This window comes from Falco punctatus (assembly GCF_963210335.1).
Source record: "Falco punctatus genome assembly, chromosome: Z".
Taxonomy (NCBI): domain Eukaryota; kingdom Metazoa; phylum Chordata; class Aves; order Falconiformes; family Falconidae; genus Falco; species Falco punctatus.
Genome location: NC_137586.1, coordinates 39,496,273 through 39,518,164, shown reverse-complemented (window position 1 = coordinate 39,518,164; position 21,892 = coordinate 39,496,273). Strand labels below are relative to the sequence as shown.

The 21,892-nt window shown below is 38.7% G+C and overlaps 1 protein-coding gene across 1 annotated transcript in view; it reads left to right on the top strand.

Annotated features, from left to right (window-relative positions):
- The first annotated feature begins 2,345 nt into the window (after nt 1-2,345).
- Nucleotides 2,346-21,892, top strand: part of TMC1 (transmembrane channel like 1) — a 79,257-nt gene continuing 59,710 nt past the window's right edge. The window contains exon 1 of the mRNA XM_080373371.1: nt 2,346-21,796. Coding sequence (XP_080229497.1) covers nt 21,607-21,796 — 190 coding nt within the window. The 5' untranslated portion in view covers nt 2,346-21,606. The remainder of the gene's footprint in view (nt 21,797-21,892) is intronic.

The window sequence follows — 21,892 nt, the reverse complement described above, 5'->3', positions numbered from 1 at the left end:
TTCTGGTAATTTGACTTCTTCATAGTGGTACATGTCTGTGTGTGCAATGGGAAAAATGTAGCCCCGTTTACTATGGCAATTAAAATATGGCAAGGAAAAGACACTGGGACATTGTAAAACATGATTGAACTTTGGATGTTTTCATCTAAAGCCATCACTTTGTGTGTACTCCAGTGACAGGCCAGCCTCTGTCTGCTAGGGAACAAAACCTTTCCACAGGTGGGTGCGTGAATGAAGTTGCCTCTAGAGAGGCAGAGCTTCTTGGTTCTCTCTCTTCAGTCAGCAGTTCTGTTCTGTAGAAGAGGAGAGTGAAACCTATGTCTTTTTAAATTTTCGAAACAACTTTTAAAGACGTTGGCCATGATTTATTAGAAACAGAAATGTACTGAAATCCCAGAATAAAAAGGTCTTTTGTGATTTACAAGGAGAATATCCTTAAATAGTAATCACTAAAGTGAACTGGAAGTGCCTGCAACTGACATGGCTGTTGCTAATACAGCTGTGAAAAAGGTTGTGTTTAGCAGACTGACTTGAATCAGTTGTGTTTTGTGATTACTGGTTAGTGTTAGTGTCTTTATATATTAAAGGATCTCTGAGACTGTCATATGGGTTAGTTTTGCTTTCATTTACAGTACTGAAATTGAAGACTGCTTTGTATATGGCTGATGCTGCAGAAAGCAGAACATGACCCAGAAATATATACGCATATCCCCAAGGCAGACTTCAATGAAAATCCCGAGTCTGAACATCATAAAAATTTTAGTGAGGCTCCAGTGTGGTAATAAACTTAATGCCTTTCCTCCTTATGACAAAAGTCTGATATCATTTGCACAGTTTACTAGACTACATTCTTTAGGGTATGTAGGATTTACACTGGTGAGAATGAAATTAATTTCCCTTGATCTAATACCTTGAGTCTCTGAAACACTTGGACCCTGTTTCAAACACAGACTCATTTCAATGACTCACCATAGAATCATAGAATAGTTTGGATTGGAAGAGACCTTAAAGATCATCTAATTCCAACCCTTCTGCTATAGGCAGGGACACCTTCCACTAAACCAGGTTTCTCAAAGCCCCATCCAACCTGGCCTTGAAAACTTCCAGGGATGGGGCATCTACAGCTTCTCTGGGCAACCTGTTCCTGTGCCTTATCACCCTCATAGTAAAAGATTTCTTCCTAATATCTAATGTAAATTTACCCTCTTTCCATTTAAAGCCATTTGCCTTGTCATATCACTACACGCCCTTGTAAAAAGTCCCTCTCCAGCTCTCACATAGCCCCCCTTCAGGTCTCCTCAGACCCTTCTCTTCTCCAGGCTGAGCAACCCCAACTCTCTCAGCCTGTCTTCATCAGAGAGGTGCTTCAGCTCTGATCATCTTTGGGGCCCTCCTCTGGACTCACTCCAACAGGTCCCTGTTCTTGTGTTGGGGTGAGTCCCAGAGCTGAAGGCAGCACTCCAGGTGTGGTCTCATGAGAGCAAGGTAGAGGGGGAGAATCACCTCCTTTGACCTGCTGGCCATGTTTCTTTTGATGCAGCCCAGGATATGGTTGCCCTTCTGGGCTGCAAGCACGCATTGCTGGGCCATGTTGAGCATCTTGTCTACCAACATCCCCAAGTCCTTCTCCACATGGCTGCATTCAATCCATTCCCCACCCAGTCTGTATTTGTCCTTGGGATTGCCCTGGTCCCTGTGCAGGACCTTGCACTTGGCCTTGTTGAACTTCATGAGGATTGCACAGGTCCACCTCTCAAGCCTATCAAGGTGCCTCTGGATGGCATCCCTTCCCTCCAGTGTGTTGACCACTCAGAACCACACAGCTTGGTGTCATCAGCAAATTTACTGAGGGTATACTCAATCCCACTGCCCATGTCACTGACAAAGATGTTGAACAGAGTTGGTCCCAATACCTACGCCTGAGGAGTGTCACTGGTCTTCACTTGGATGTCAAGCTGTTAACAGCTACTCTTTGTGTGTGATGATCCAGACAATTCCTTATCCATTGAGTAGCCCATCTGTTGAATCCATGTCTCTCCAGTTTAAGGACAAGTATGTTGTGTGGAACAGTGTCATATGCTTTGCACAAGTCCAAGTAGAAGACATCAATAGTTCTTCCTTCATCCACCAACATCGTAACCCTGTCGTAGAAGGCCACCAAACATATATGTATTGATCAGGCTCCTTTAGTCAGCTCCAGCACCTCTCCTGGCATGATAGGATTCCTCTTTATTCTGCAGAATGGTGAGATGGTTCTGCAAAGGCACCTCAGGCTTCAGGGGAAGTCTTTTCCTCCTGCTAGTCCTTGCTGTTACAAGCTTCCATTCTTCTGCATTATTCCCCCCCCCCCCCCCTTCCGATTTACTGGTGGGGGAGTTTTTGGCTGTTTGGCTGTGGATCCACTTGAGACTGCACTTGGAACCAACTATCTAACTCCTTCCTGATGTTATGCAGCCTTCTAACCTGCAGCTCGGCCACCTGCTGCAGGAAGTCCTCTGCCTGGGCACAGCTTTTGCAGTCAGGTCCTCTGCCTGTCCCTGCCCCAGGACCAAGATCTAAGCATTCCTTGTAGTCGAGGTCTCCACTGCAGTCTCTACCTTCAACAGCTCTGTCTGAGTGGAGGCATTGACCACTGGCAGGGTAGATAGTGCAGACCCTCTTAATTAGAACAAGATGAATATTTAAAGGAAATTTAGGCTTTCAGCAAGACTTCATTATTAAAAAAATATAGAAAGGACAAGACATGACATTTTTAGATTTAGAAAGGAGCTTATGGAATGAACATGATACTTGACACAAAAATGATCCCTTCTCCAATTTTCTTATTTAGCTGCTACATGAAGCACAAAATGAAGGAATTACATGGATTTTATAAGCATTTGGTTGTCAGTTTCTTCTTTGAAGGTATCAAAGCTAACTGGAATGATTCAGTGAAACTTGGGGCTGCTCCAGTGCTACCTCTCCACCTCCAGGTATCTATGTGGCCAGGCACTGCATGCTGCATCCTTACTGCATTGCCTCTGCCTGTTAGCAATATTGGTACAGCCTGACGACTGCTGCCCCAATGGAGTACAAAACATGGTCAAGCTATGATTTTGAGCTCATTGTTTTTGGTAAAAGAACACCCTTTAAAGAAGTGCTACAACAAGTTGGAACCTGTTAGAAGACAAGAAGGGTCTGTGCATTCAAAGCACAGCTACCTTGCTGGCTATTTTTCTAAAACACTTTCTTAACACCTGCTCTGATTTGCACGTTGACTTTGACCGGCTTTTGCAGCTTGCCCAGTTGAGCAGTGAAACTGGTGATTCACTGTAGGGGCTGCAAGGTCTGTCTAGCACCTCGGGGACTGTGGAGCCCGCCAGAAACAGACTTGTGTGGACTGGTGTCAAGATGCCTTGTTCTTGGGCATGCATTTCAACAACCCTAAAAGATTCACATTTTCCCTTGCATGTGAAAAGCAGCACACAGGAACCTGCAGGCATGCACAACAGCAAGTTTTATCTGTCCTGGACAATCCCTGGAAAAGGGCTACGTATTCTTGAGTGCCACCTGCTGGCATTTTACGTATGGCATATATACAGTCATACAAGTTCATTCGTATTAGCTCCTTCATAACAGATTTATTTGCCAGCTTTGGTGATGGGGGTTACTTTATACAGGTCATTAGGGTAAGTTCTTCACCACACATCCCAAGGTATTTAAAAAGCACTTTTTGTTGTTCTTCACAGTACTGGCCAGCCTGAACTCTTAACAAGCTTTGGTTGCGTGAATTTTCTCCCTACGATGGTGAACAGCATCTCTCTCACAGGTCCTTGCTTCCAATATCCATATACTTCCCTTTTCCTTCTCGGTTCTAGAAGATCTCTGCTTAGCCAATCCAACCTTCTGTCCCACTTGCTTGGCTTCTGACACTTTGGTGTTGCCTGCTCCTGTGCTATTAAGAAATGTTTTTTAGAAAGCAATCAGTATTCATGAACCCCGCTATGTTCAAAAGCAGATTCCATGGGGACCTTACTAATTAGCTCATTCAGCAGCTTGAAGTTGGTTCTCCCCATATCCAGGGTCACAGTTTTGCTAAATTGTGGTCACTGTAACTAACAGAGGCACCAATCACCACTTTGCCCATGAGTCCTTTTCTGCTTACAAACAACAAATCTAGGAGGGCATCTTTCCTTGGTGGCTCCCCCAGTACCTGCCCCAAGAAGTTATCTTCAACATGATTCAGAGATTTCCTGAACTTGTTTGTGTCTGCTGCATGATATTGACAGTTGACATCTGGGAAGTTAAAAATCACCCATAAGGACAAGGGCTATTGATCTAGAGATATGCCTTAATTTCTTGTAGCATAATTAACTGGTGTCATCATCCTAGCTGGCTGGTCAATAGTAGACTCCCACAGGCACATACTCTTTACTTGCTTTCCTGTTCATCCTTACCCAGAGACTCTCAACTGTGTCATCACTAGCTGCAAGTGCCATACAGTGCAGCCCCTCCCTTACATACAGTGCCACCTTCTGTCTCACCTGCCCTGTCCATCCCTCCTGAAGAGCTTAAAACTCTCCACCACAGCACCACAGTCACAGGAGTCATCCCACCAGGTTTTGTTTATGCCAGTGATGTTACAGCTCTGGGACTGAGACAAAGCTTCTAGGTCATTTTGCTTATTCCTTATATATCTTTATATACTTGAATAGAAATCTTTATATGTGATAATGAGGATGGGAGTAATTTTCATAGATTTTGAGGGATGATACAGGGAAATAAATTTATGTGACTTATTATTACAGGAAAACTGAACTTTATTAAAGAACAGACAAGTGAATGGCAAGGTCAGTATATTTCAAAATATTTATTTACACGTGTCCACCTGTCTGTCTCTGTATTTATGTCTGTCTTCTTTTTATCATATTCTTGGTACATACCAATCCTGTAAGGATAGATTTACAAGTTTTATGTAGGTGTTTAAGTTTTACAATGACATTTAGGTTTTTGATTCTTGTGCCTTCTGAATACGTGGAGATAGAATTATGTTTCCAAACTTGTTTTTTTCTCTCCAATGGAAGAAAAGACATATAAAGGATATATATTTTTCTTTTCTTTCTAGTTTGCATTGTTGAGTAGTGCACACTATGCATGTCAGCATTTATTTACTGTGAGATACAACAACCAAAGAGATGAAGTTAGTGTGTCATACCAAAAGTGAACTGTCTTCAGAAACTTTATCCACTGTAGTTAGCTGCAGTTGGGGTGTTGTTTTGAAGTTGTGTGCTTAAGCCATACAAACACACTGAAACAGAAGAGAATGTTGTTTATTTCACTGCTATAATCTTTATCTCTGCCATCCAAATGGTTGATAATTTACATCTAACAGGTCATGGAAAGCAGTGACTTAATTGACATGGGTCAAGATTAATGTCGTTTACCTTCGTGCTCACTCTTTTGCTGCTTCTAAGCAAAATCTCTCTTGTGTGGTCCTCTGCTTTCTTAAATAACGAGACCGTGAGCTTTCTGCGACGGCAGGTTTTGCTGTGAATGGAGCCCTTGCATTAAGGTGCGACTGACTCACATGCATTGCCATCTGCTGGTAGCAGCTGAAACTGCAGCGTCTCGGGAGGGGTCCGCGTGGCCTGTAGTTTCTCATAACAAATTGTGGTCTAGATAGTTTAACAAAATATCTATCTATCTATCTATCTATCTATCTATCTATCTATCTATCTATCTATCTATCTACATCTGTCTGTCTGGAAGCTGGAGATACATCGTTCATCAACACTGCTTATATTTCTAGTTTCACATATTTTTACAAACTCAGTTATATGCTTTGTACAAAAGATCTTTCCTGACACTTTTATTTTTGAGATAGTCAAAGAATGACAGAAATAATAAACTAATAAACTTTCTCTACTTCCGTAGAAATTAGGAGTATTTATTAAGTCAATTAATGTAATTGACAGATATGTATGTGTACATGTGGAGAGCTGAAATTAATGGATGAATGTTACATCACATAATAAAAACAAGTATGTGTTAATAAAGCTATCACAATCTTTCCCAGAATTTGGCCCAGTGGCCTTGACCAGTACTGTGTGACATGGCATGTTAGGCACAGAAAGTGGATAATGAAACCTTCAAGGCATTAGGAAACATTAGGAGGAAAAGAAAAGAATACTCTTTCCATGCCTTGTGCTCAGTTGCCTCTCCTCCAGTTGGGGGTGGCTGGAAGGCTGACCTAGGGTTTGGAGTACCAGGAATGTCAGTGATATTAAACTTTGGATTGTGGCATCTTATCATGGCAGTGCTGGAGTCATCTCTGCTCAGGAGCATGTCTGGGTTTTTCTGAAGGATCTTCCCTTGATAAATGATAACACAATGATGACAGTGTAATGTTCAGGAACACGGACATGGGTATTCTGAAAATGCTTTTGCAAAATTGCCTCTGTCTTTCAGCAACTACCAAAGCTGATGTGAAGAGAAGCTCACTTGGAGGTCATAATGGTGTAATTTTCTGTAATTTTTTCAGTAGCTGATGATCTGCATTTTGCCCAAATCATAGTAATTTTAAGACAAGATTTAGTACCTGCTACATACAGTGATGTTTTTTCAAAAGATCTTTGATGCTGCATGTCATTCTTTCAAGGGTGCTCAGCTGCGTAGGTTAGGTTTTAATAGGAATGTGATTTCATGGTTTCAAGCATATATTTCAAGCCACAGTTTGAGAGTCCAGGGTTGGAGCATACTAGTATTTTTCCAGGCATTGTTGGCTTGTACATGTGTGTATTTGTGCAGGACTTCAAGATTTGTTTTCAGTACATTTTATCTTACTTTATCCTTGGTTTATTCTGTGTTCACTTGATTTAAGCGTATTTCTTTCCCTCATCAGTTGAATTGCTGGATTTATGCCTCAAGAGATCATCAACCATCTAGGAAACCCTTACTCAGCAGTTAACTTGTTAAAACTTCAAACTATCATATGACTTTGCCCAGGACTGCCAAATAATAAAATTTATCACTGTTCATCAGCTGTTCAAGAGATCAGTAGAGAATGAGTTAATAGTTTCAAAATCTTTCCTAATAAAGGCATGTCCAAGTATTAAAGACTACTATTAAGACTGACACTAATTGGCATCCATTCTGGCACATCATCTCACCAAACTAAGGCAGACGTGTATGAAAGTTAAAAAATAACTTTTCACTCACATGTTCATATTCTTATAACAACCCTGAGGCAAATGATTTTTATGGGAAGTTTGGCATATGAGTAGATAAAAAAACCCACAAACTCTTAGTGTGGTTTTGGTTTCTTTCTCCTTCATGAAAACAATTTTCTTTCTGTTCTAGTACTAGACTTTTCCCAATACTACAATAAAGACTGCTGATTACCTAGTTTGTTTAACCTTGTCCTCTCAGGATACTTACTAGCTGCTATGAGCAGGCACTGACTGAGTGCATTGGAGAACTATAGGCAGTATTATTAATAATCTTTCGTTCAATGGCTGAAGAATTTGCCATTGAATCGACTACTTGTTGCACTGTTCTTCCCTGAACTCCTGCCTTTCATTTGTATTGTATTCACTTGATTTTACAGGCAATGTGAAACAGAGAGATACAAAAAGCCTGGTTCCTCTGGCTAAATATACCACACCCTCAGTCATTCTGCAGAATTTGCTTTTTTACCTTAGGGTTTTGTTATTTTGCTGAAGCTTCACATTCAAGATTTTACTTTCTAACTCCTGGCTGTGATGGAACATGGTTCTGGTGCACTTTGCTCTATGTTTCCCTGTAAAAAAAACAAATAAGGGGCCATTTCTGGTTTTACAGCACTTGCTGCTTGCCATGACAGCAGAGGATCCAGAGTGGCAGGTAGGGAATATGCAGAGCTCGTTACGATCCTAGCACCTTCATGAGATTTGGACAGGTCTGCTCCAAGAACTTGCAATGGTCAAAGTCCAGAGAGGGAGTCCCTGAAGATGATTACAACCCTTCCACTTCCTCTGACACGTGCAGTGGTGAAGAGGGTTTTGAGCTGTGCCACCTGTGCCTGCTAAGTCCTTTGCAAATGGGTTGCCTGAAAAATGTGTTGAAATCTTGGAGTGGAAAGTAGTCACTGTTGATATGTTCTCTGAGTGATAACGGCTTGTGCAAGGGTTATCTAATGTAGTAGACTACATTAAAGTGGACTGGTATTTAGGAGGACCTGATCTGTGACTTACATGAGGCATTGATGGCTGTGAAGTCATAAAGTCTCAGGATTTTAGTACTCCTAAGTACATGCTACCGCAACCAGTCTGTGCAGGCTAAGACTTCTGTTCACGTCTTTTTGGCTGCTTCAGCTGCACTTACTATAGAAGTAAGTACTTCAAAACATGTAACAATTAGTGGTTTTTGGTTTTTTTAATCTCATTTTAAAACAAATAGCAATAGAGGGTTGCACTGAGACGTAAATCTGGAGTCCCTCCATTGAGAGTAGTGACAACTAAGCAGCAAATGCAATTACCCGAGCAGTGTGCCCATTCATCAGCCTAGCAGGTGCTGCGAGCAGTCAGACATAGCTGGCAGTGTGTGATATCAGGTGTTATTAAAGAAAGCAGCTGTATTAACAACCATTCAGTCACCCATTCATTTTGGCTAGAATAAAGACAAGAATATGATTCTAAGTAGAATTATCTAATTCTGAGTGGCATTATCATTAGAGGAAATGCATATAGAAATATATCTTCAGATGGACTTCCCAAATGCTTCTGGCTACAAATTTTCAGAAGTCGTTTAAAGAACAGAGCATATGGATATGTAGAAACTCTGCTAAATATCTCCTTTTCTAATAAAAAAATACTTTGGCAGAATTTTAATGAATATTTAGGAATTTAAAACTGGTTTTGAGGTTTTAATAAAACATTCTGATTAATGATGGAGTAGGATAGAGTCAGCAGTCAAAAGCAATTTAGATAAATTCTTCTAAATCATATATATCATCCTAAATTCTTGTGATCCACATTAATTGACTAGAAATTTTTCAAAATGGTATCTTCATAAGATTTCTGATGTTTTTCCTCTGAACCTGGTGATTATGCTTGGTACAGTGTAAATACAATAATATGTATTTATAATAATAATTAGAATAATACAACAATATATAATAATAAAATATAACACAATTCAGTGTACTATATTATAATGTAGGTATATTATATATAATAATATTATATTATGGTATCACATATATAGGTGTAATGAAAAATACATCCCACTGTATTTTTAGCTTAACTTCCAGGTTTTTGGAGAAACTTGAAACACAGTACTCCAGAAATCTAGTCATAATGACTACAAATAGCTTCATAAACAGTAATTGCAGTAATTGTTTTACTTTTGTGTAGTTTTTTGACTTAGCTGTCAGCTCTCTTTTTCAGGAGCTACTCAGAGACCTCAATACAAGTTTTTGTCTGCAAATGGATTTAAGCTGTTTTCTCTGTGAATACCAGTGTGGCATCAGAACAGTCATGTGTTTCTGTTATGTGGCATCCTCTAATCAGTGTTCAAGAGCTGAACATGTTGACTTGGGAGTTAATATTCAGAAAGAATGTGGGTCACTTTTGAAATTTTCTGGCATGAAGTTAACCAATCTGATTTATCTGACTGCCTTTCCACCCTCACCAGGTTCCCCCCAGTGCCACTGCCAGCACCTGCTCTGCTTGCGCTGCTGTGGGATGGTGCCCCTCAGACAGGTTTTGACCCTCATGCTGTCTTGGCCTCCTCCCGGTGCAGCCTCCTGCTGCTCCCAGACGTGATTGGCATAATCATGCACATAGCTGTGGAAAGATGTGGGATAATGTGGGTGGTAGGCGCAGACTTACCAGTTAATGCTGTTCAGACTCATCTGACCCATTTGAATGCAGCAGGTTAGGGGAAGATTACATTACACAGGAAAAGGCATTTTCACTGGCACAGCTACAGTGCCATGACTTCAGCTTATTTTCATATCTACTACCAGAACTGTCTGATTTTTTCATGTACTTCAACAAGGCAGATTATGTATTTTATGTGCCTCACAACAAAACAGCATTTTAAAATCCCATCCTGAAAAGAGTCATCTTTGGCAGCAAAGTCTGACAGAAAATCATTATTGGCCTAAGTTTAGCGGTATGTCTAGAAAACAATGAAAAATGCACCTTGAAATGTGGAATAATCAACATTGTGGTAGAAAGGGTTTACAGCTGCTGTGCAGAAGTGGCAGGAAAGAAATTAGAGTGGTTATTTCTTTGTGAATAGGTTGTGGCACTGTAACTTAGACGCTGATTGCAAGTAAAATTGATGCTTGCAGAGTTACTGAGACACTGATATTTGTACCAAACATAGCTATGTCAACATTCTTTGATATCATCTTTATTTCCCTTGGATGGATTTATCTGGTTGGCAGATGGCTATCTAATGGGTTATCAGTTTAATAGTGTGAGGAAGAGTATGTGGACCGATACTTTCAATTTCTCCTCTACTACAGGTTTTCCCACAAGTTTCAGCTGTGGTAAAGGGCTAATTGTGTATTTCCATCCTCATCCTTTGTAAACCACCCATGCTTCAGTGCTTTGACTATATCGTACATGTCTCTGACAAGGAGATAAAGATTTGAACACAGAAACAAAAATGTGGCATGTTTGCTAACAACAGGAATTTTTGCAGTGTTCAACAGGCTCATTTAGGAATGATCCCAGTTCTCTGAAACTGTCTGCACTGAGGCTATTTTCATAATTCTTATATATTAAAAACACTCTGTGTTGTTCTGATTTTATTGCTATTAAATAGAGCTAGATTAAATTAAAAGCCACTTTTTTTTTTTTTTTTTTTTTTTGCAAGACTGGTGTGCTGTAAAGAGAATCTTGTGCAGATGAAAACTGTCCATGCTCTCTATGCAATCATTTATATTTGTGCTAGAGAAGCAGTAGGATGCTGTGAGGTTTAATTGGTACTGTTTGTCCCCAGTCTCTGCTTAGTATTTGGTCTCCAAGGATAAACAGAAATACAAGATGAAGCTCTGTGCTATGTTATCTCCAGTGGCAACCCTGTCTTCAAAGGTTTGCACCCTTTTTCTGCCTCCTGACCCTGGCTGCCCTTTCCCATATCACGTCACAATTTGACTCCCTCTTCTGTGCTAATTACAATTGTTTGTGGGACCGTGCTGTGGATTGGATCACTGCACTAAGCTGGCTTAACAAAATGATTATTTTCTTTGATTAGCGATCCAGTTTACAAGGTAGACCCATGCACAGTTTTAGCAGTACATCAATGAGGGCAGCAAGTGGTGGAACTCATGGAGACGGTTAACTCCTGCAGCCACAAAAGTAGACCACAAACCATCCTTGATCTGGCTTGTCTACACTAAAAAATTGCACAGTGGTAAAAGTATTTAACTAAATCTGATCACTGTATGAGTCAGGACACCTCGAGAAATAAGTAAAATGGGGTGTGCAATTCACCTATATCATAGCAAATGTTCACCGAGAGACCACATGTGTATATGACCGTAATTCTTTTATTTATCTAGCTTTTTTAATACTGTCTTTGCATCTTCGATATTAATGTAATGTCATTTTTGCTGGTAAGATTAATAAATCAGCCATCAGTGTATGTCCCTTTCCTTGTCATATATCCTTTCATATGTTTTCCAATGTGGCTAATAAATGAAAGTGAGGTATCAGTAACTTAAGTTTCTGATGAAGACTTACATAGTTCCATCAAGGCAATGGTCCTGATTTGACTGCAACTGCAAAACATCTTGTTATAGTTCTTTCACTGCTTCTTTTTTCAAGTACAAGAATCAGTAACTTGAACGCCATGCTCATCATTCCTCCCAAGATGTTATTCTTTCAGTTATTAAAGAAGCACAGAAGTCTACCAACTGAATTTTACTGAATTTTTAGAACATGATTATTCTTTTTCTGAATTCATAAAACCATGGCACGGTCTAACTATGGATTTTCAGAGAAGATTTGAATGTTTTCTTGCATTTCCTTTTTGCATTAGAAGTCTTTCCAAAGTATAAAAGCACAGGAGCTAGGATATTATATAATGACTAATATGAGAATGCAGTAAAGGAAGCAGTATTAGTTCTGAAAACATGGTTTATAGACAAAGATGTAGGACCTGAGTGTGTAGGCTTAATTTCTTTGGCAGTATTTGAAACATAGGATGTTCTAACAGAACACCTAACAGAAATAGGACTAAACACATGGATGTGTTTTGTCTGTAAACTGAATTTCAAGTCAGTCCAAACAACACCCACAAACATTTTCAGCATTCCCCCAATGCTAAAATTTGAAAATGGAAAGGTAAGATAGTGAGCATCACTGAATAAACTTCTAGATAAACTTCCTTCAGACATCTGAATGACAGCTCCAAAGAAAAACAAATAGCTTTCATAGTCATGTGAGTAAAGGATCCAGAAACCCCTCAGGAGCACCTGAGAATGTGGGGTATTCTGCAGATGCTTACCCATTTTTTCAAGCTGGGTCACACTAAAGAATTCCAGATGAGGAATACTGAGGAAACTATGAAGAAATTATTCATTTAAAAACAGATTAAGAAATGCATTTTATGTTGTTTTATTTGTAACATTGGTTTATTTGTAGTGAGTTGTTTCAAATCTTTTACTTCCAAGCCTGAACTCTCTTGTTAATTAAATTTTTGCTTTTTTTCACCATTAAGCTTGTCTGGTATTGTAGATACAAGGTGAATCAGGGTAAAGCTCGTAAATTTAGGATGCAATATCTGCATAAAGGCAGAAGCAGGGAGTCTTAATGGAACTGCAAGGAGATGCAAAAATAAACCAGCAGATATATTGTCATTGGACTCCTTTTGCTAAGATATTTTAAATCAGTGTCTGACTGTTAAAGCTATTTGTGATTTAAATATTTCTGAGGTAAAAGCTGTCTTTCATGAGGAAAAAAAAATCCATGTAATGTCCTCCACACCCTGAAGTCTAGACCTGTATACAGCATCAGAGTGTGTCTGTGTGGACAATGTGCAACATCCTTGCTCAGTAAGGCACTTCAGCATTTAAACGTCAGTGTTAGTCGCAAGAAAGTACATTGCAGGAGAGTTTTTCTCTTTTCACTAATAATAATAAAGAAGGTGAACAATTTCTTCCATTCTTTTGACCTTAGCATGCCAACCCTAAATAGTAAACTAAACAGTCATGAAAGATTAATCACTTAGGAAATTAGTATCTTCTTATATTTCAGTCAGTGAAACTTCATCAGTGCCATCTGTTCAGTGACGGACAGGACAATGTTGATGTGGTGCACTTCATCTTGAACCACTCAGCCTTCAGACGATCTGTTGTATAGGTGGTAGCTGGAGCAGCCCTGTGAAATAGTCATGATGCCTAAACGTGAAGACCCAACCACCACTGAAGGAAATGGTAATTACAGCTGTAACTATGTGTCCTAGACACATACTCATTTTCTGTATGTAGGTCAACAGTGTGCAAGTTTTGTTTTCCTCTTGTTCTCTCTAATACAAAATCTGCTTTGTTGCAATTCATTATCTTTTGTTCAGAAGTGTATTTTACTTGGCTTTTGAAAGCATCTTTGATGTGTAAGTTGGCTAGTTGTAGCATGTCAGTGTGGCTTTCTACTGGTTAGTAAATCAAGAGTGCCACCACCACCGTGTTACTAGTCTTACATTTATATATCACTTACAGGAAAAATGAATAAAATGAGTGTTTTGTAGCTTCTGTAAGCTACAGAAAGGCAATGCCTCCTTTTTATATTGCTTTCAGGACCTGATATGAAGTGGCAAACATTCTTCATAGTAAGATCAGCAATATTTCCGTAGTGATACTGCACTGTTCTGGATGTAAGAAATGTTTTTGTAGGATGATAATGCCTAATAACTTATTCTGGCAAAGTGCAGGGCAACTCTTTGATACAGGAAGTACTTTCAGTCCTCTTGAGCAATACTGCTCTTCTCAAAATGTGTATCTTTTTCATATGGAACAGGTATGACATTTCTTATCTTCAGCATGGAAAGAAATTGCCAGGGACCTTATTCAAGACTGGTTTCTGAATGAGTTCATTAGGCCTTGCTAAATACCAGGGCTGGTACGACTAAACAGTGCTTTCTATATTTTTAATCCACACTTGTAACATGCAAAATGGGTTCCACTTCCATAGAAAACATCAGGAGGGACTGCCCAGCATTTTGGCAGAATATGATGTACTTCCATTTTAAAAGTTCATCCTGCTTTCTTTCCTTTTGTTGTTTGAGCACCTTCATTGTCTTTCTCCACCCAGTTTTTTCTACAAATCCCTTTAGTGACCAATTGAATTTTCAAGTGATGCATCCTAATGGTGCTCATTTTAACATGAAGGAAGCACAGAATCTAATGTTGCATAGGCACAATACTTACCAGCTTCAGCAAAATTTGTATCTGAATAAGAAAAAACCCAAGCATGACTACAGAAGATACACATTTTTATAAGCATTTCTAATGAACACATTCTTAGAATATCAAGGTACTAAGTTTACCTTAAACATCTGTCTTCTACTTGCAGATACCTGAATTAATTGAATTCTAATAATAAGTGACCTTATTATTCATTAAAAGTACAGAGGTTAGCATTCCTGGGGTGGACAACAACGACACATCTTTTAACTGGAGAAGGCTGAGATCTTTAGGGTGCAGAATCATGATCACTTTTTGACACATTTTGCATGAAAATTTATCCTGTGCATAATCTATAAAAAAACCTAACTACCTTAATGACAGCTATGAGTGCATTTGGAGATGAAATAGTGTGAAGGAATTCAAGACTCCATCTTGATTTAAGAAGACTTAAAAATCTGGAGCTCCATTATAAATAACTATGAGACACTCCCGGAATGTGGTTCTTAGTCCATTTTTGGCTTAAAATGTTCCAAAGGTTGCAGCTGGTCAGAGCAGAGCTCAGTCTCTAATCTAGTTGTAATTTCTTTACAGGATGTTTTGCTTCATTGTTGCTGACAGTCCTGAGGAATGTTCTTGCAAAGAATGGACCACCTCAACAGTTACAAAAATGCAGTCTAGGGCCATACATTTTTGCTTTTTGACTTATTTAGCTCTAGTGAAGCCCTGCTTTGGCCATTCTTCTTGTTTCATAGTATATCTTTTGCAAAATCTGTGATAGTAGGAGGTGTATGATTCATTATGCTAAGTTCATGAATGTGAACACACTGTTCTAGGCTTCTCATACGGGAAAAGAAGACTTAGGGCAAAAATGTTCAGAGTGGATGTTTGAAAGAGGTCAGACTGAAAATGCCTATTATCCTCTCAAAATAGTAAAAAGGATATGTGGTGAGCTGGTCAGCTGTAGGTATCAACTGTAAAAGAACTGTCTTTTCACCAAGTAGTCAAAACTACAATTGACTTCAGATCCTCTAAGAATGCTACATGTAACTTGAACATAAACTGTTTTCTCCATATGAACATGTGTTCTTGCCATGTTAGCAATACTATGAATGAATGACAATAAGCTAAGTAGATCACATTTCAGAACCTGAAAAAGTCAGATTGATATGATTTACTGCAGTCTCACACTCCTCAGAACGCATTAGGTACTTAATATTCTTATCCCAATTCTTGCAGTAAAGAATGCAATAAAAATGAAAAATTGCCCATCATCAAGCCACCTGTGTGATGAAGACACAACTGAAATGTGGCTTCTCTGTGTTGTTTTATTACATTTACCAATGGGTCCTGCATGCTTGTCAGTGTCTAGTCTTGGGTGGGAAAAAGCACTACATGGTTAGGTCTTTGTCTGGCGTACGTAGGGAAATGCAGGTTTATCCAGAGAGGTGGAGTAAGACACAGTGACCTGGAAATTCTTATCCATGATTTCCTGAAGGGGGTGAAATACTGAGGTGTTTCTCACTGTATTTTTTCCTCCTCTACCTTCCGTAGCTTTTATAATAGCACAATCAGGTTTAGCCTAAAATTCTTGCACTAAAATCATGCAATAAACTTACTTATCCCTGAAGGGGAACTTTGCCTAAGAGAAGTCCTGACCCACAGACAGAGAGACAACACTCAAGCCTCATGGTGTGTAAGTGCAGCCTGGAAGGAGATGGGAAAGAGGAGAGTGTAATCAGGTGATCTTATGCCCAAATCTATTACCCAATGCCAGCAGCCCCAGTGCCAACTTGATCTATGTGAGCTCAGTCTCTGTCATTTTAGTAGAACATTTGTAATTTTTCCTTACCGGTGGAAAACAAATGAGCAATTTACGGATGTAAATTGAATGGATTCCATTTGTTGCCTTTGATCCCCATCTGTAATTTTAAAATCGTGACTGGGCTACAGTTAGCTGGGCAAATTCTCTTTAGTGGCATCTACAAAGAGGAAAAGCTTATTGCTCCTCAGGCAAATTTATGGAAACTCTTGATTGTAGAATTCTGCAGGCCACAGCGTATACATTAAGGCTAACAAGTCTTCCAAGACACTAGTGGATTTATGACATTGTAGTATAAATATTCTGCGCACTTTAGTATTTACAATCTTGCCAATTCAGATGCAGGAAAAAAAGCACTGTATTTGTTAGCATCAGTGTAACTGAATAGGAATTATTATTTTACTTCATAAATTCATATCTATTGCTGAACAGGATTTTTTTTGGGTTGTGATTTTTATTTTGATCCATTGGAACAAAAAGTTGCAACACTAACTGGGAAAAACTTAGAAGAAAAATCAAGCGTGGTCTCAAATATTAGGTGTTCTGGTTGTTCTGTAAATGTAATTTTTATTTGTAATTTCTGTGTTCCAGGTCCCTTTCTGTGCCCAAGGTGGGCCAAGCTGTTTTTCCCAATGCTTGGAAATACACTAAGAGGATGGGATCTGTAGTGTTAAGGTCTCAAATCTTGGATATTGAAGTCTGCACCAATTCACTCTTGCCATAGACTTTCTGTGAGATCTTGTTATATTACTTTTGGTGTGTTTCACAGCTGTTACTTCTAGTGAAATTCATCTTCACAGAAGTGTGTGGGACACTCATATTTACTTGACCTGAAAGAATGATATGGAATATTATAGAAATTTTCCCATTATTTTGGACTAGTACTTCATGCGTATTTGTTGTCTAGTATGATCTTGCATTGCTGACATTTCTACATGTTGGGCATCCAGTTTATTAGCTATCTAGGTTGATGTCTTTCCAGCACTGGAAAAAATCCAGCACAATCCATTCCAGAGGAAGACACAATAATTGCTTACAAGGCTCTATCTGAAAATGATCCATTTCGTTGGCTTGACAATTAAGTAGAAATTTATTTTATGACATATACAAAAAGCCTGATAGCATTTTTTGAATTACAGATTACTTTATGTACCACTGAATTTTTTTTTTATGTCACCAGCACGTAGAATTGCTCAACAGCAAATCTGTTTTACAGCAACTAACTATTTTACTTAACAGTAAGTAATGTGAGCAGTAGTATTTGTATTTTATGGAGTGGTTCCAAGAACAATTATCTCTCTCACAGTGAAAAATCAGGGAAACTATGGCAGTGTAAAACAAGTCTAAAAAAGAATCCAAAATCTGAAATCTGAGTAGTACCGTCTGAAAAATATTGTACAAACAACTTGGAAAAATGAGGTAAAGAATGCAACAGCCTCCACAATCTGCTAAATGGCCACCTCATATAGCAAAGACTCCTATAGTTTTAAACATTTTTTCCTGTCCTTAATTTCCTCATCAGCCAACATGTCACAGCTCTCTCCTGAGCTGTCTGATGCTCTGTTTTCACTGCAGCCTGTGACCTTCAGGTTAGTCTGAGCACAAATTCGGGATGCCCTCCTTTAGTCTTGTTGGCTCATTTGTGGCTATAGTCTAAAACATAAATAAGACTTCAGGTAAAATGATAGCTTACTCAGATTACACTTTCCCTGTCCTTAGTCTAGAAAGATAAGAAAGTTTCCCTTAAACTACTGTGGAAAAAAAAAATCAGAAAGTGATTGGGTTTCCTGGAGCATAAGGAATTATGGACTATAGCTCCAAATATACTTAATGATATATGTATCATTATGGCATATTATGTGTCCTGGAAAACGTGGTAACTGAGCAATAGTTTTCTGTGGGTCACAGAAACTCAAATTAGCTGACTCAAAGCCTAATAACCTGGTATTAGCCCTATGAATATTTATACAGTGAAGAAATGAGGTCCTATCAGCCCTTTTGTGGAACAACGAGTAATTCCAGACAGTGCTTTAGTGAGACTTAGTTGATTTTAGTGGAGGATTCACTGAACTTTTGATAAGCGGGTTCACATGAAGATCTGTTTAAAAAAGCAGAATACATGTATATCAACTTAAAAGGATCCCACATAGTGATGATTTTGTTCCTGCATCAGAAAGTATACATTTTTATTTTAACAAACCATAGCACCAGAAATGCTTTTCAGTTTTCCTATAGGATGATAATACAGTGCCTGGGGAATGCACTGTACTGTTTCTCTATTGTGGTTTATAGAAAAGCATTTAAATTTAATGCTAAACTGCATTTAGATTTAGTGTCACTGTGAAATGTAATCTGTGTATCGTTGAAATGATTCTCCAATTATTCAGTTAGACATAGTTCAGTTAGGGTTGGCCACAAGCCCCCAGAATTGTGAGTTATGAGCTACCTAGCCTCTTGCTTTCCTCTTGAGAAATACTACAGCGTTAATGACCTGAAATGGCTTTCTAATAATAATAATAATAATGTTAAGCATAGTAATGCTTATTTATCTCTCTTATTGCTCAAATATCCGTGTGGTATGGCTGCATAGCTTACATGAATGTGTGTATCACTGTTCAGGACAGATTTCAGGGGTGGTAAAGCTCCTTCATTGCCCCTCCTTAGTATTTTGTTCCTTCAAAACAGCACCAACTGCTATCACAGCTGACCCAAGTCAATAACTTTTAGCTCTACTCTGATCTTCAGCTTTTATCCTAGTTACACAGCTTATGACATGGAGTGGAAACTGGAGGATTGGAGAGCCCTCCATGGCTTCCAGCTTCTTTTAAAAATAAATTCTAGTACAATGCTCTCTGTATCATATCCCAAGACCTGGAAGAGATCTCTTATTCTGTGGATACAGCAGAATGAGAAGGACAAAACTCTGATTCCTATCAACACATTTCATCTCCATACGAGCATTGGGCTGTCAGGGCAGGAATGTTCTGAAGTTCAGTCTGGAGCTATAATTTTAAATTTTTGCAGAATTAACTTTTGAATCTGCACTTGTTCTTGTTAGGTATGTCTGTAGTACCCATTACTCAACTAGATCTGCATGATTCCATGTGATCACTGGTCACATTTTCTGGGCTTGTTTTGTGGCAATATATGCTTTTGTTTGATTTTATGCTTTTTATTCATTTCTTTAAAAAACTTAATCTTTATCACTCATATGCCTTAGCATTTACTTGCAAAAGAGACATAAACACAGGAGTCACTATTCAGACACACTCGTCTCTAGTAGTGTTCTCAGTACTTTCTTCAAGGAGCCTGAAATCTATCAATTATTTTAACACTGTATTTTACCTGAAATGTTGGATTTGGACAAGTTCATTTGTTACCCTTATGCTATTAGAATTAATTAAACCCCAACAGCTAGCTTCTGTCCTTCTGAAGTCTCAGTGTTGCATAATCCATTGTCAGTTTCACTATTATGCCAATATGATGTCAACTTGATCAGAATATACTTTCACTGCTAATGCATGTTTCAGTATATGTAATAAACCTCTAGCTGTTTGCATGTTGCATGGGCTTATCAGGAATGCAGTGAGACCAATCTTGTACCATTAAGGTGTTTCCCTGGGAATTTCTGTTTGTCTGGAGGAGATCAGCAAAAGCATTAGTTGCAATAGAAGACTGTGCCCTATTGTCACATGCGAAGTATCTCTTTAGAAGTGTCTGTCTTCATCTTTGCAAGCTTTCAATAGCAATGTAATGATCTTTGTCAAATAGAGATCCTGTTACTGTCAGCAGCAGAAGGCATACGTCCAGACAGAACAAAGGAGTGCTTATTTTCACATTCCACTGATGATATTGAATAATAATATTTTTGCACAGTGTTAAAAAATTATTGTGCAGATGCTGTGGAAATGATAGAAAATGTACTTACAATGAAATGTTTTGTGGAAGGAACTTATTCTCCCTACATATATCCGGGGTTTAAAATGCCTGTCAAATTCTGGGTAATATCCCTTTGCCCATTATGGCACACAGTGAAACACGATCCTAGATTCCTTCTTGTTTGCAGCTTTACATATTTTACTGCTTCTATTTGATATTAGGTAAAGCCAAGAAGCTCTGCCTGATTAGCTACAGCAGTCCATAGATAATCAATTTGTGTATAAACTTTCAATGAATCACTAGTGGCTTAATTAAATTTATAAAAGGAACTAGGGAACTAGGGAATGGATGGAGAAAGACAGAATATAAAGAAAAATTCGGAAGTATTACAGATGAGTTAAGAAGGAAGATAACTGTAGTTTGTCCTTGCCTGAAAAATGTAACTATAGGAATCATGACATGTCACCTGTCCTGTCTGTACAGAGGGGAAAGAGAAAACTTACATCTGGAAGATACGTGTTATATAGGAGTGGAATGGCAGCTGCCTATTTCTATCATGGTAATATTTCTTAGTGTTCTTATTAATCTCCTACTACCATGTATGTCTATATATTCCACTGACATGTCTCAAGTGCTGTCCCATAGGTGCAAACCTAAAGATACCTCAAAAGAACCTCTTAGCTTCTGGCTTCTCAGGTATTAGTTGGGTTGCTTCTGAAGAAACACTGCTGGTGAATACCACTAGCAGTTTCATGAGTGACCCATTAACTAATATGTTCATATCATATATTTTCAGAGTATAATAATTATTATGATGGATATAATGCATATGAAAGAGAGTATCGTTTTTCTTTCTTCTCTCTATATACATGATCCCAATTTCAATGTATACCAGGCAAATGAATTGGATACTTTCCTGGTTATTGATGGGTAGCAGAGACAGCATCTCTTATTGAACTTATGAAGACTGAAAAGATTTAAGCAAGAGACCCACCACAAAACAATGATGTTTCTGAGCAGAATTATTATTTGCTTCTGCAAATAGGCTTTCTCTCTGCAGTCTCCAGTGTTTTTATCATTTCCTGAGTGGGAGAAGAGGGCTGTGGTGCAGCATATGAGCGAGCTGGATCAACTTTTGTGACGGTGCTTATAGAGATTTGGTTATTGGAACTGAGAGTAAGTCTCCTCTTTCTTCTGGGGCTGTGCTCTTCAGCCATGCTGAAGCTATAAAGCTTCACATCCTTCAGTCAGTCAAATCAGAAAATTATTTTTTGCATTTTCTTTAATCTCAGCCAGTGCTTATCTTTCATATGTTTAATAGAATCTCTGAGAATTAGCTGAGAATCATTTTAATCTTCCTTGTTCTTTACCCCAAAATGTAGGATATTATTATCATGTTTTGAGGGTCCTCATGTCCTACATGTTTCTTCCATGAGAGTGAGTTCTTCATGTCATCACTTTAGGGCCTATTTGAGTGTTGAAAGGCAGTCTATTTTTCTGGCTTCGTCTTATTTGTTGAAAACTATTTGCCATGTTCCAAAAAGCTGGGTTTGTGAAATGGTGTAAGGGAGTACAATGCAATAATTGCCAAGAATTCCTTGAAGCCACCTTAAATCCACATTTCACATGCACTGACCTTTGTTTTCACTCCACAGATGGCAGTGATGTTGACAATGAAGAAAGCAGTGCAGTTGAGGATGAAGAAAATATTAAACGAACAGGTCAGTAATGTGGATTACTTTGAGGACACACTCAGATTTTTCTGATTATCTGTAAGAATGAAGGAGAGGGAAAGGTCTCCCTATAACATATTGCCT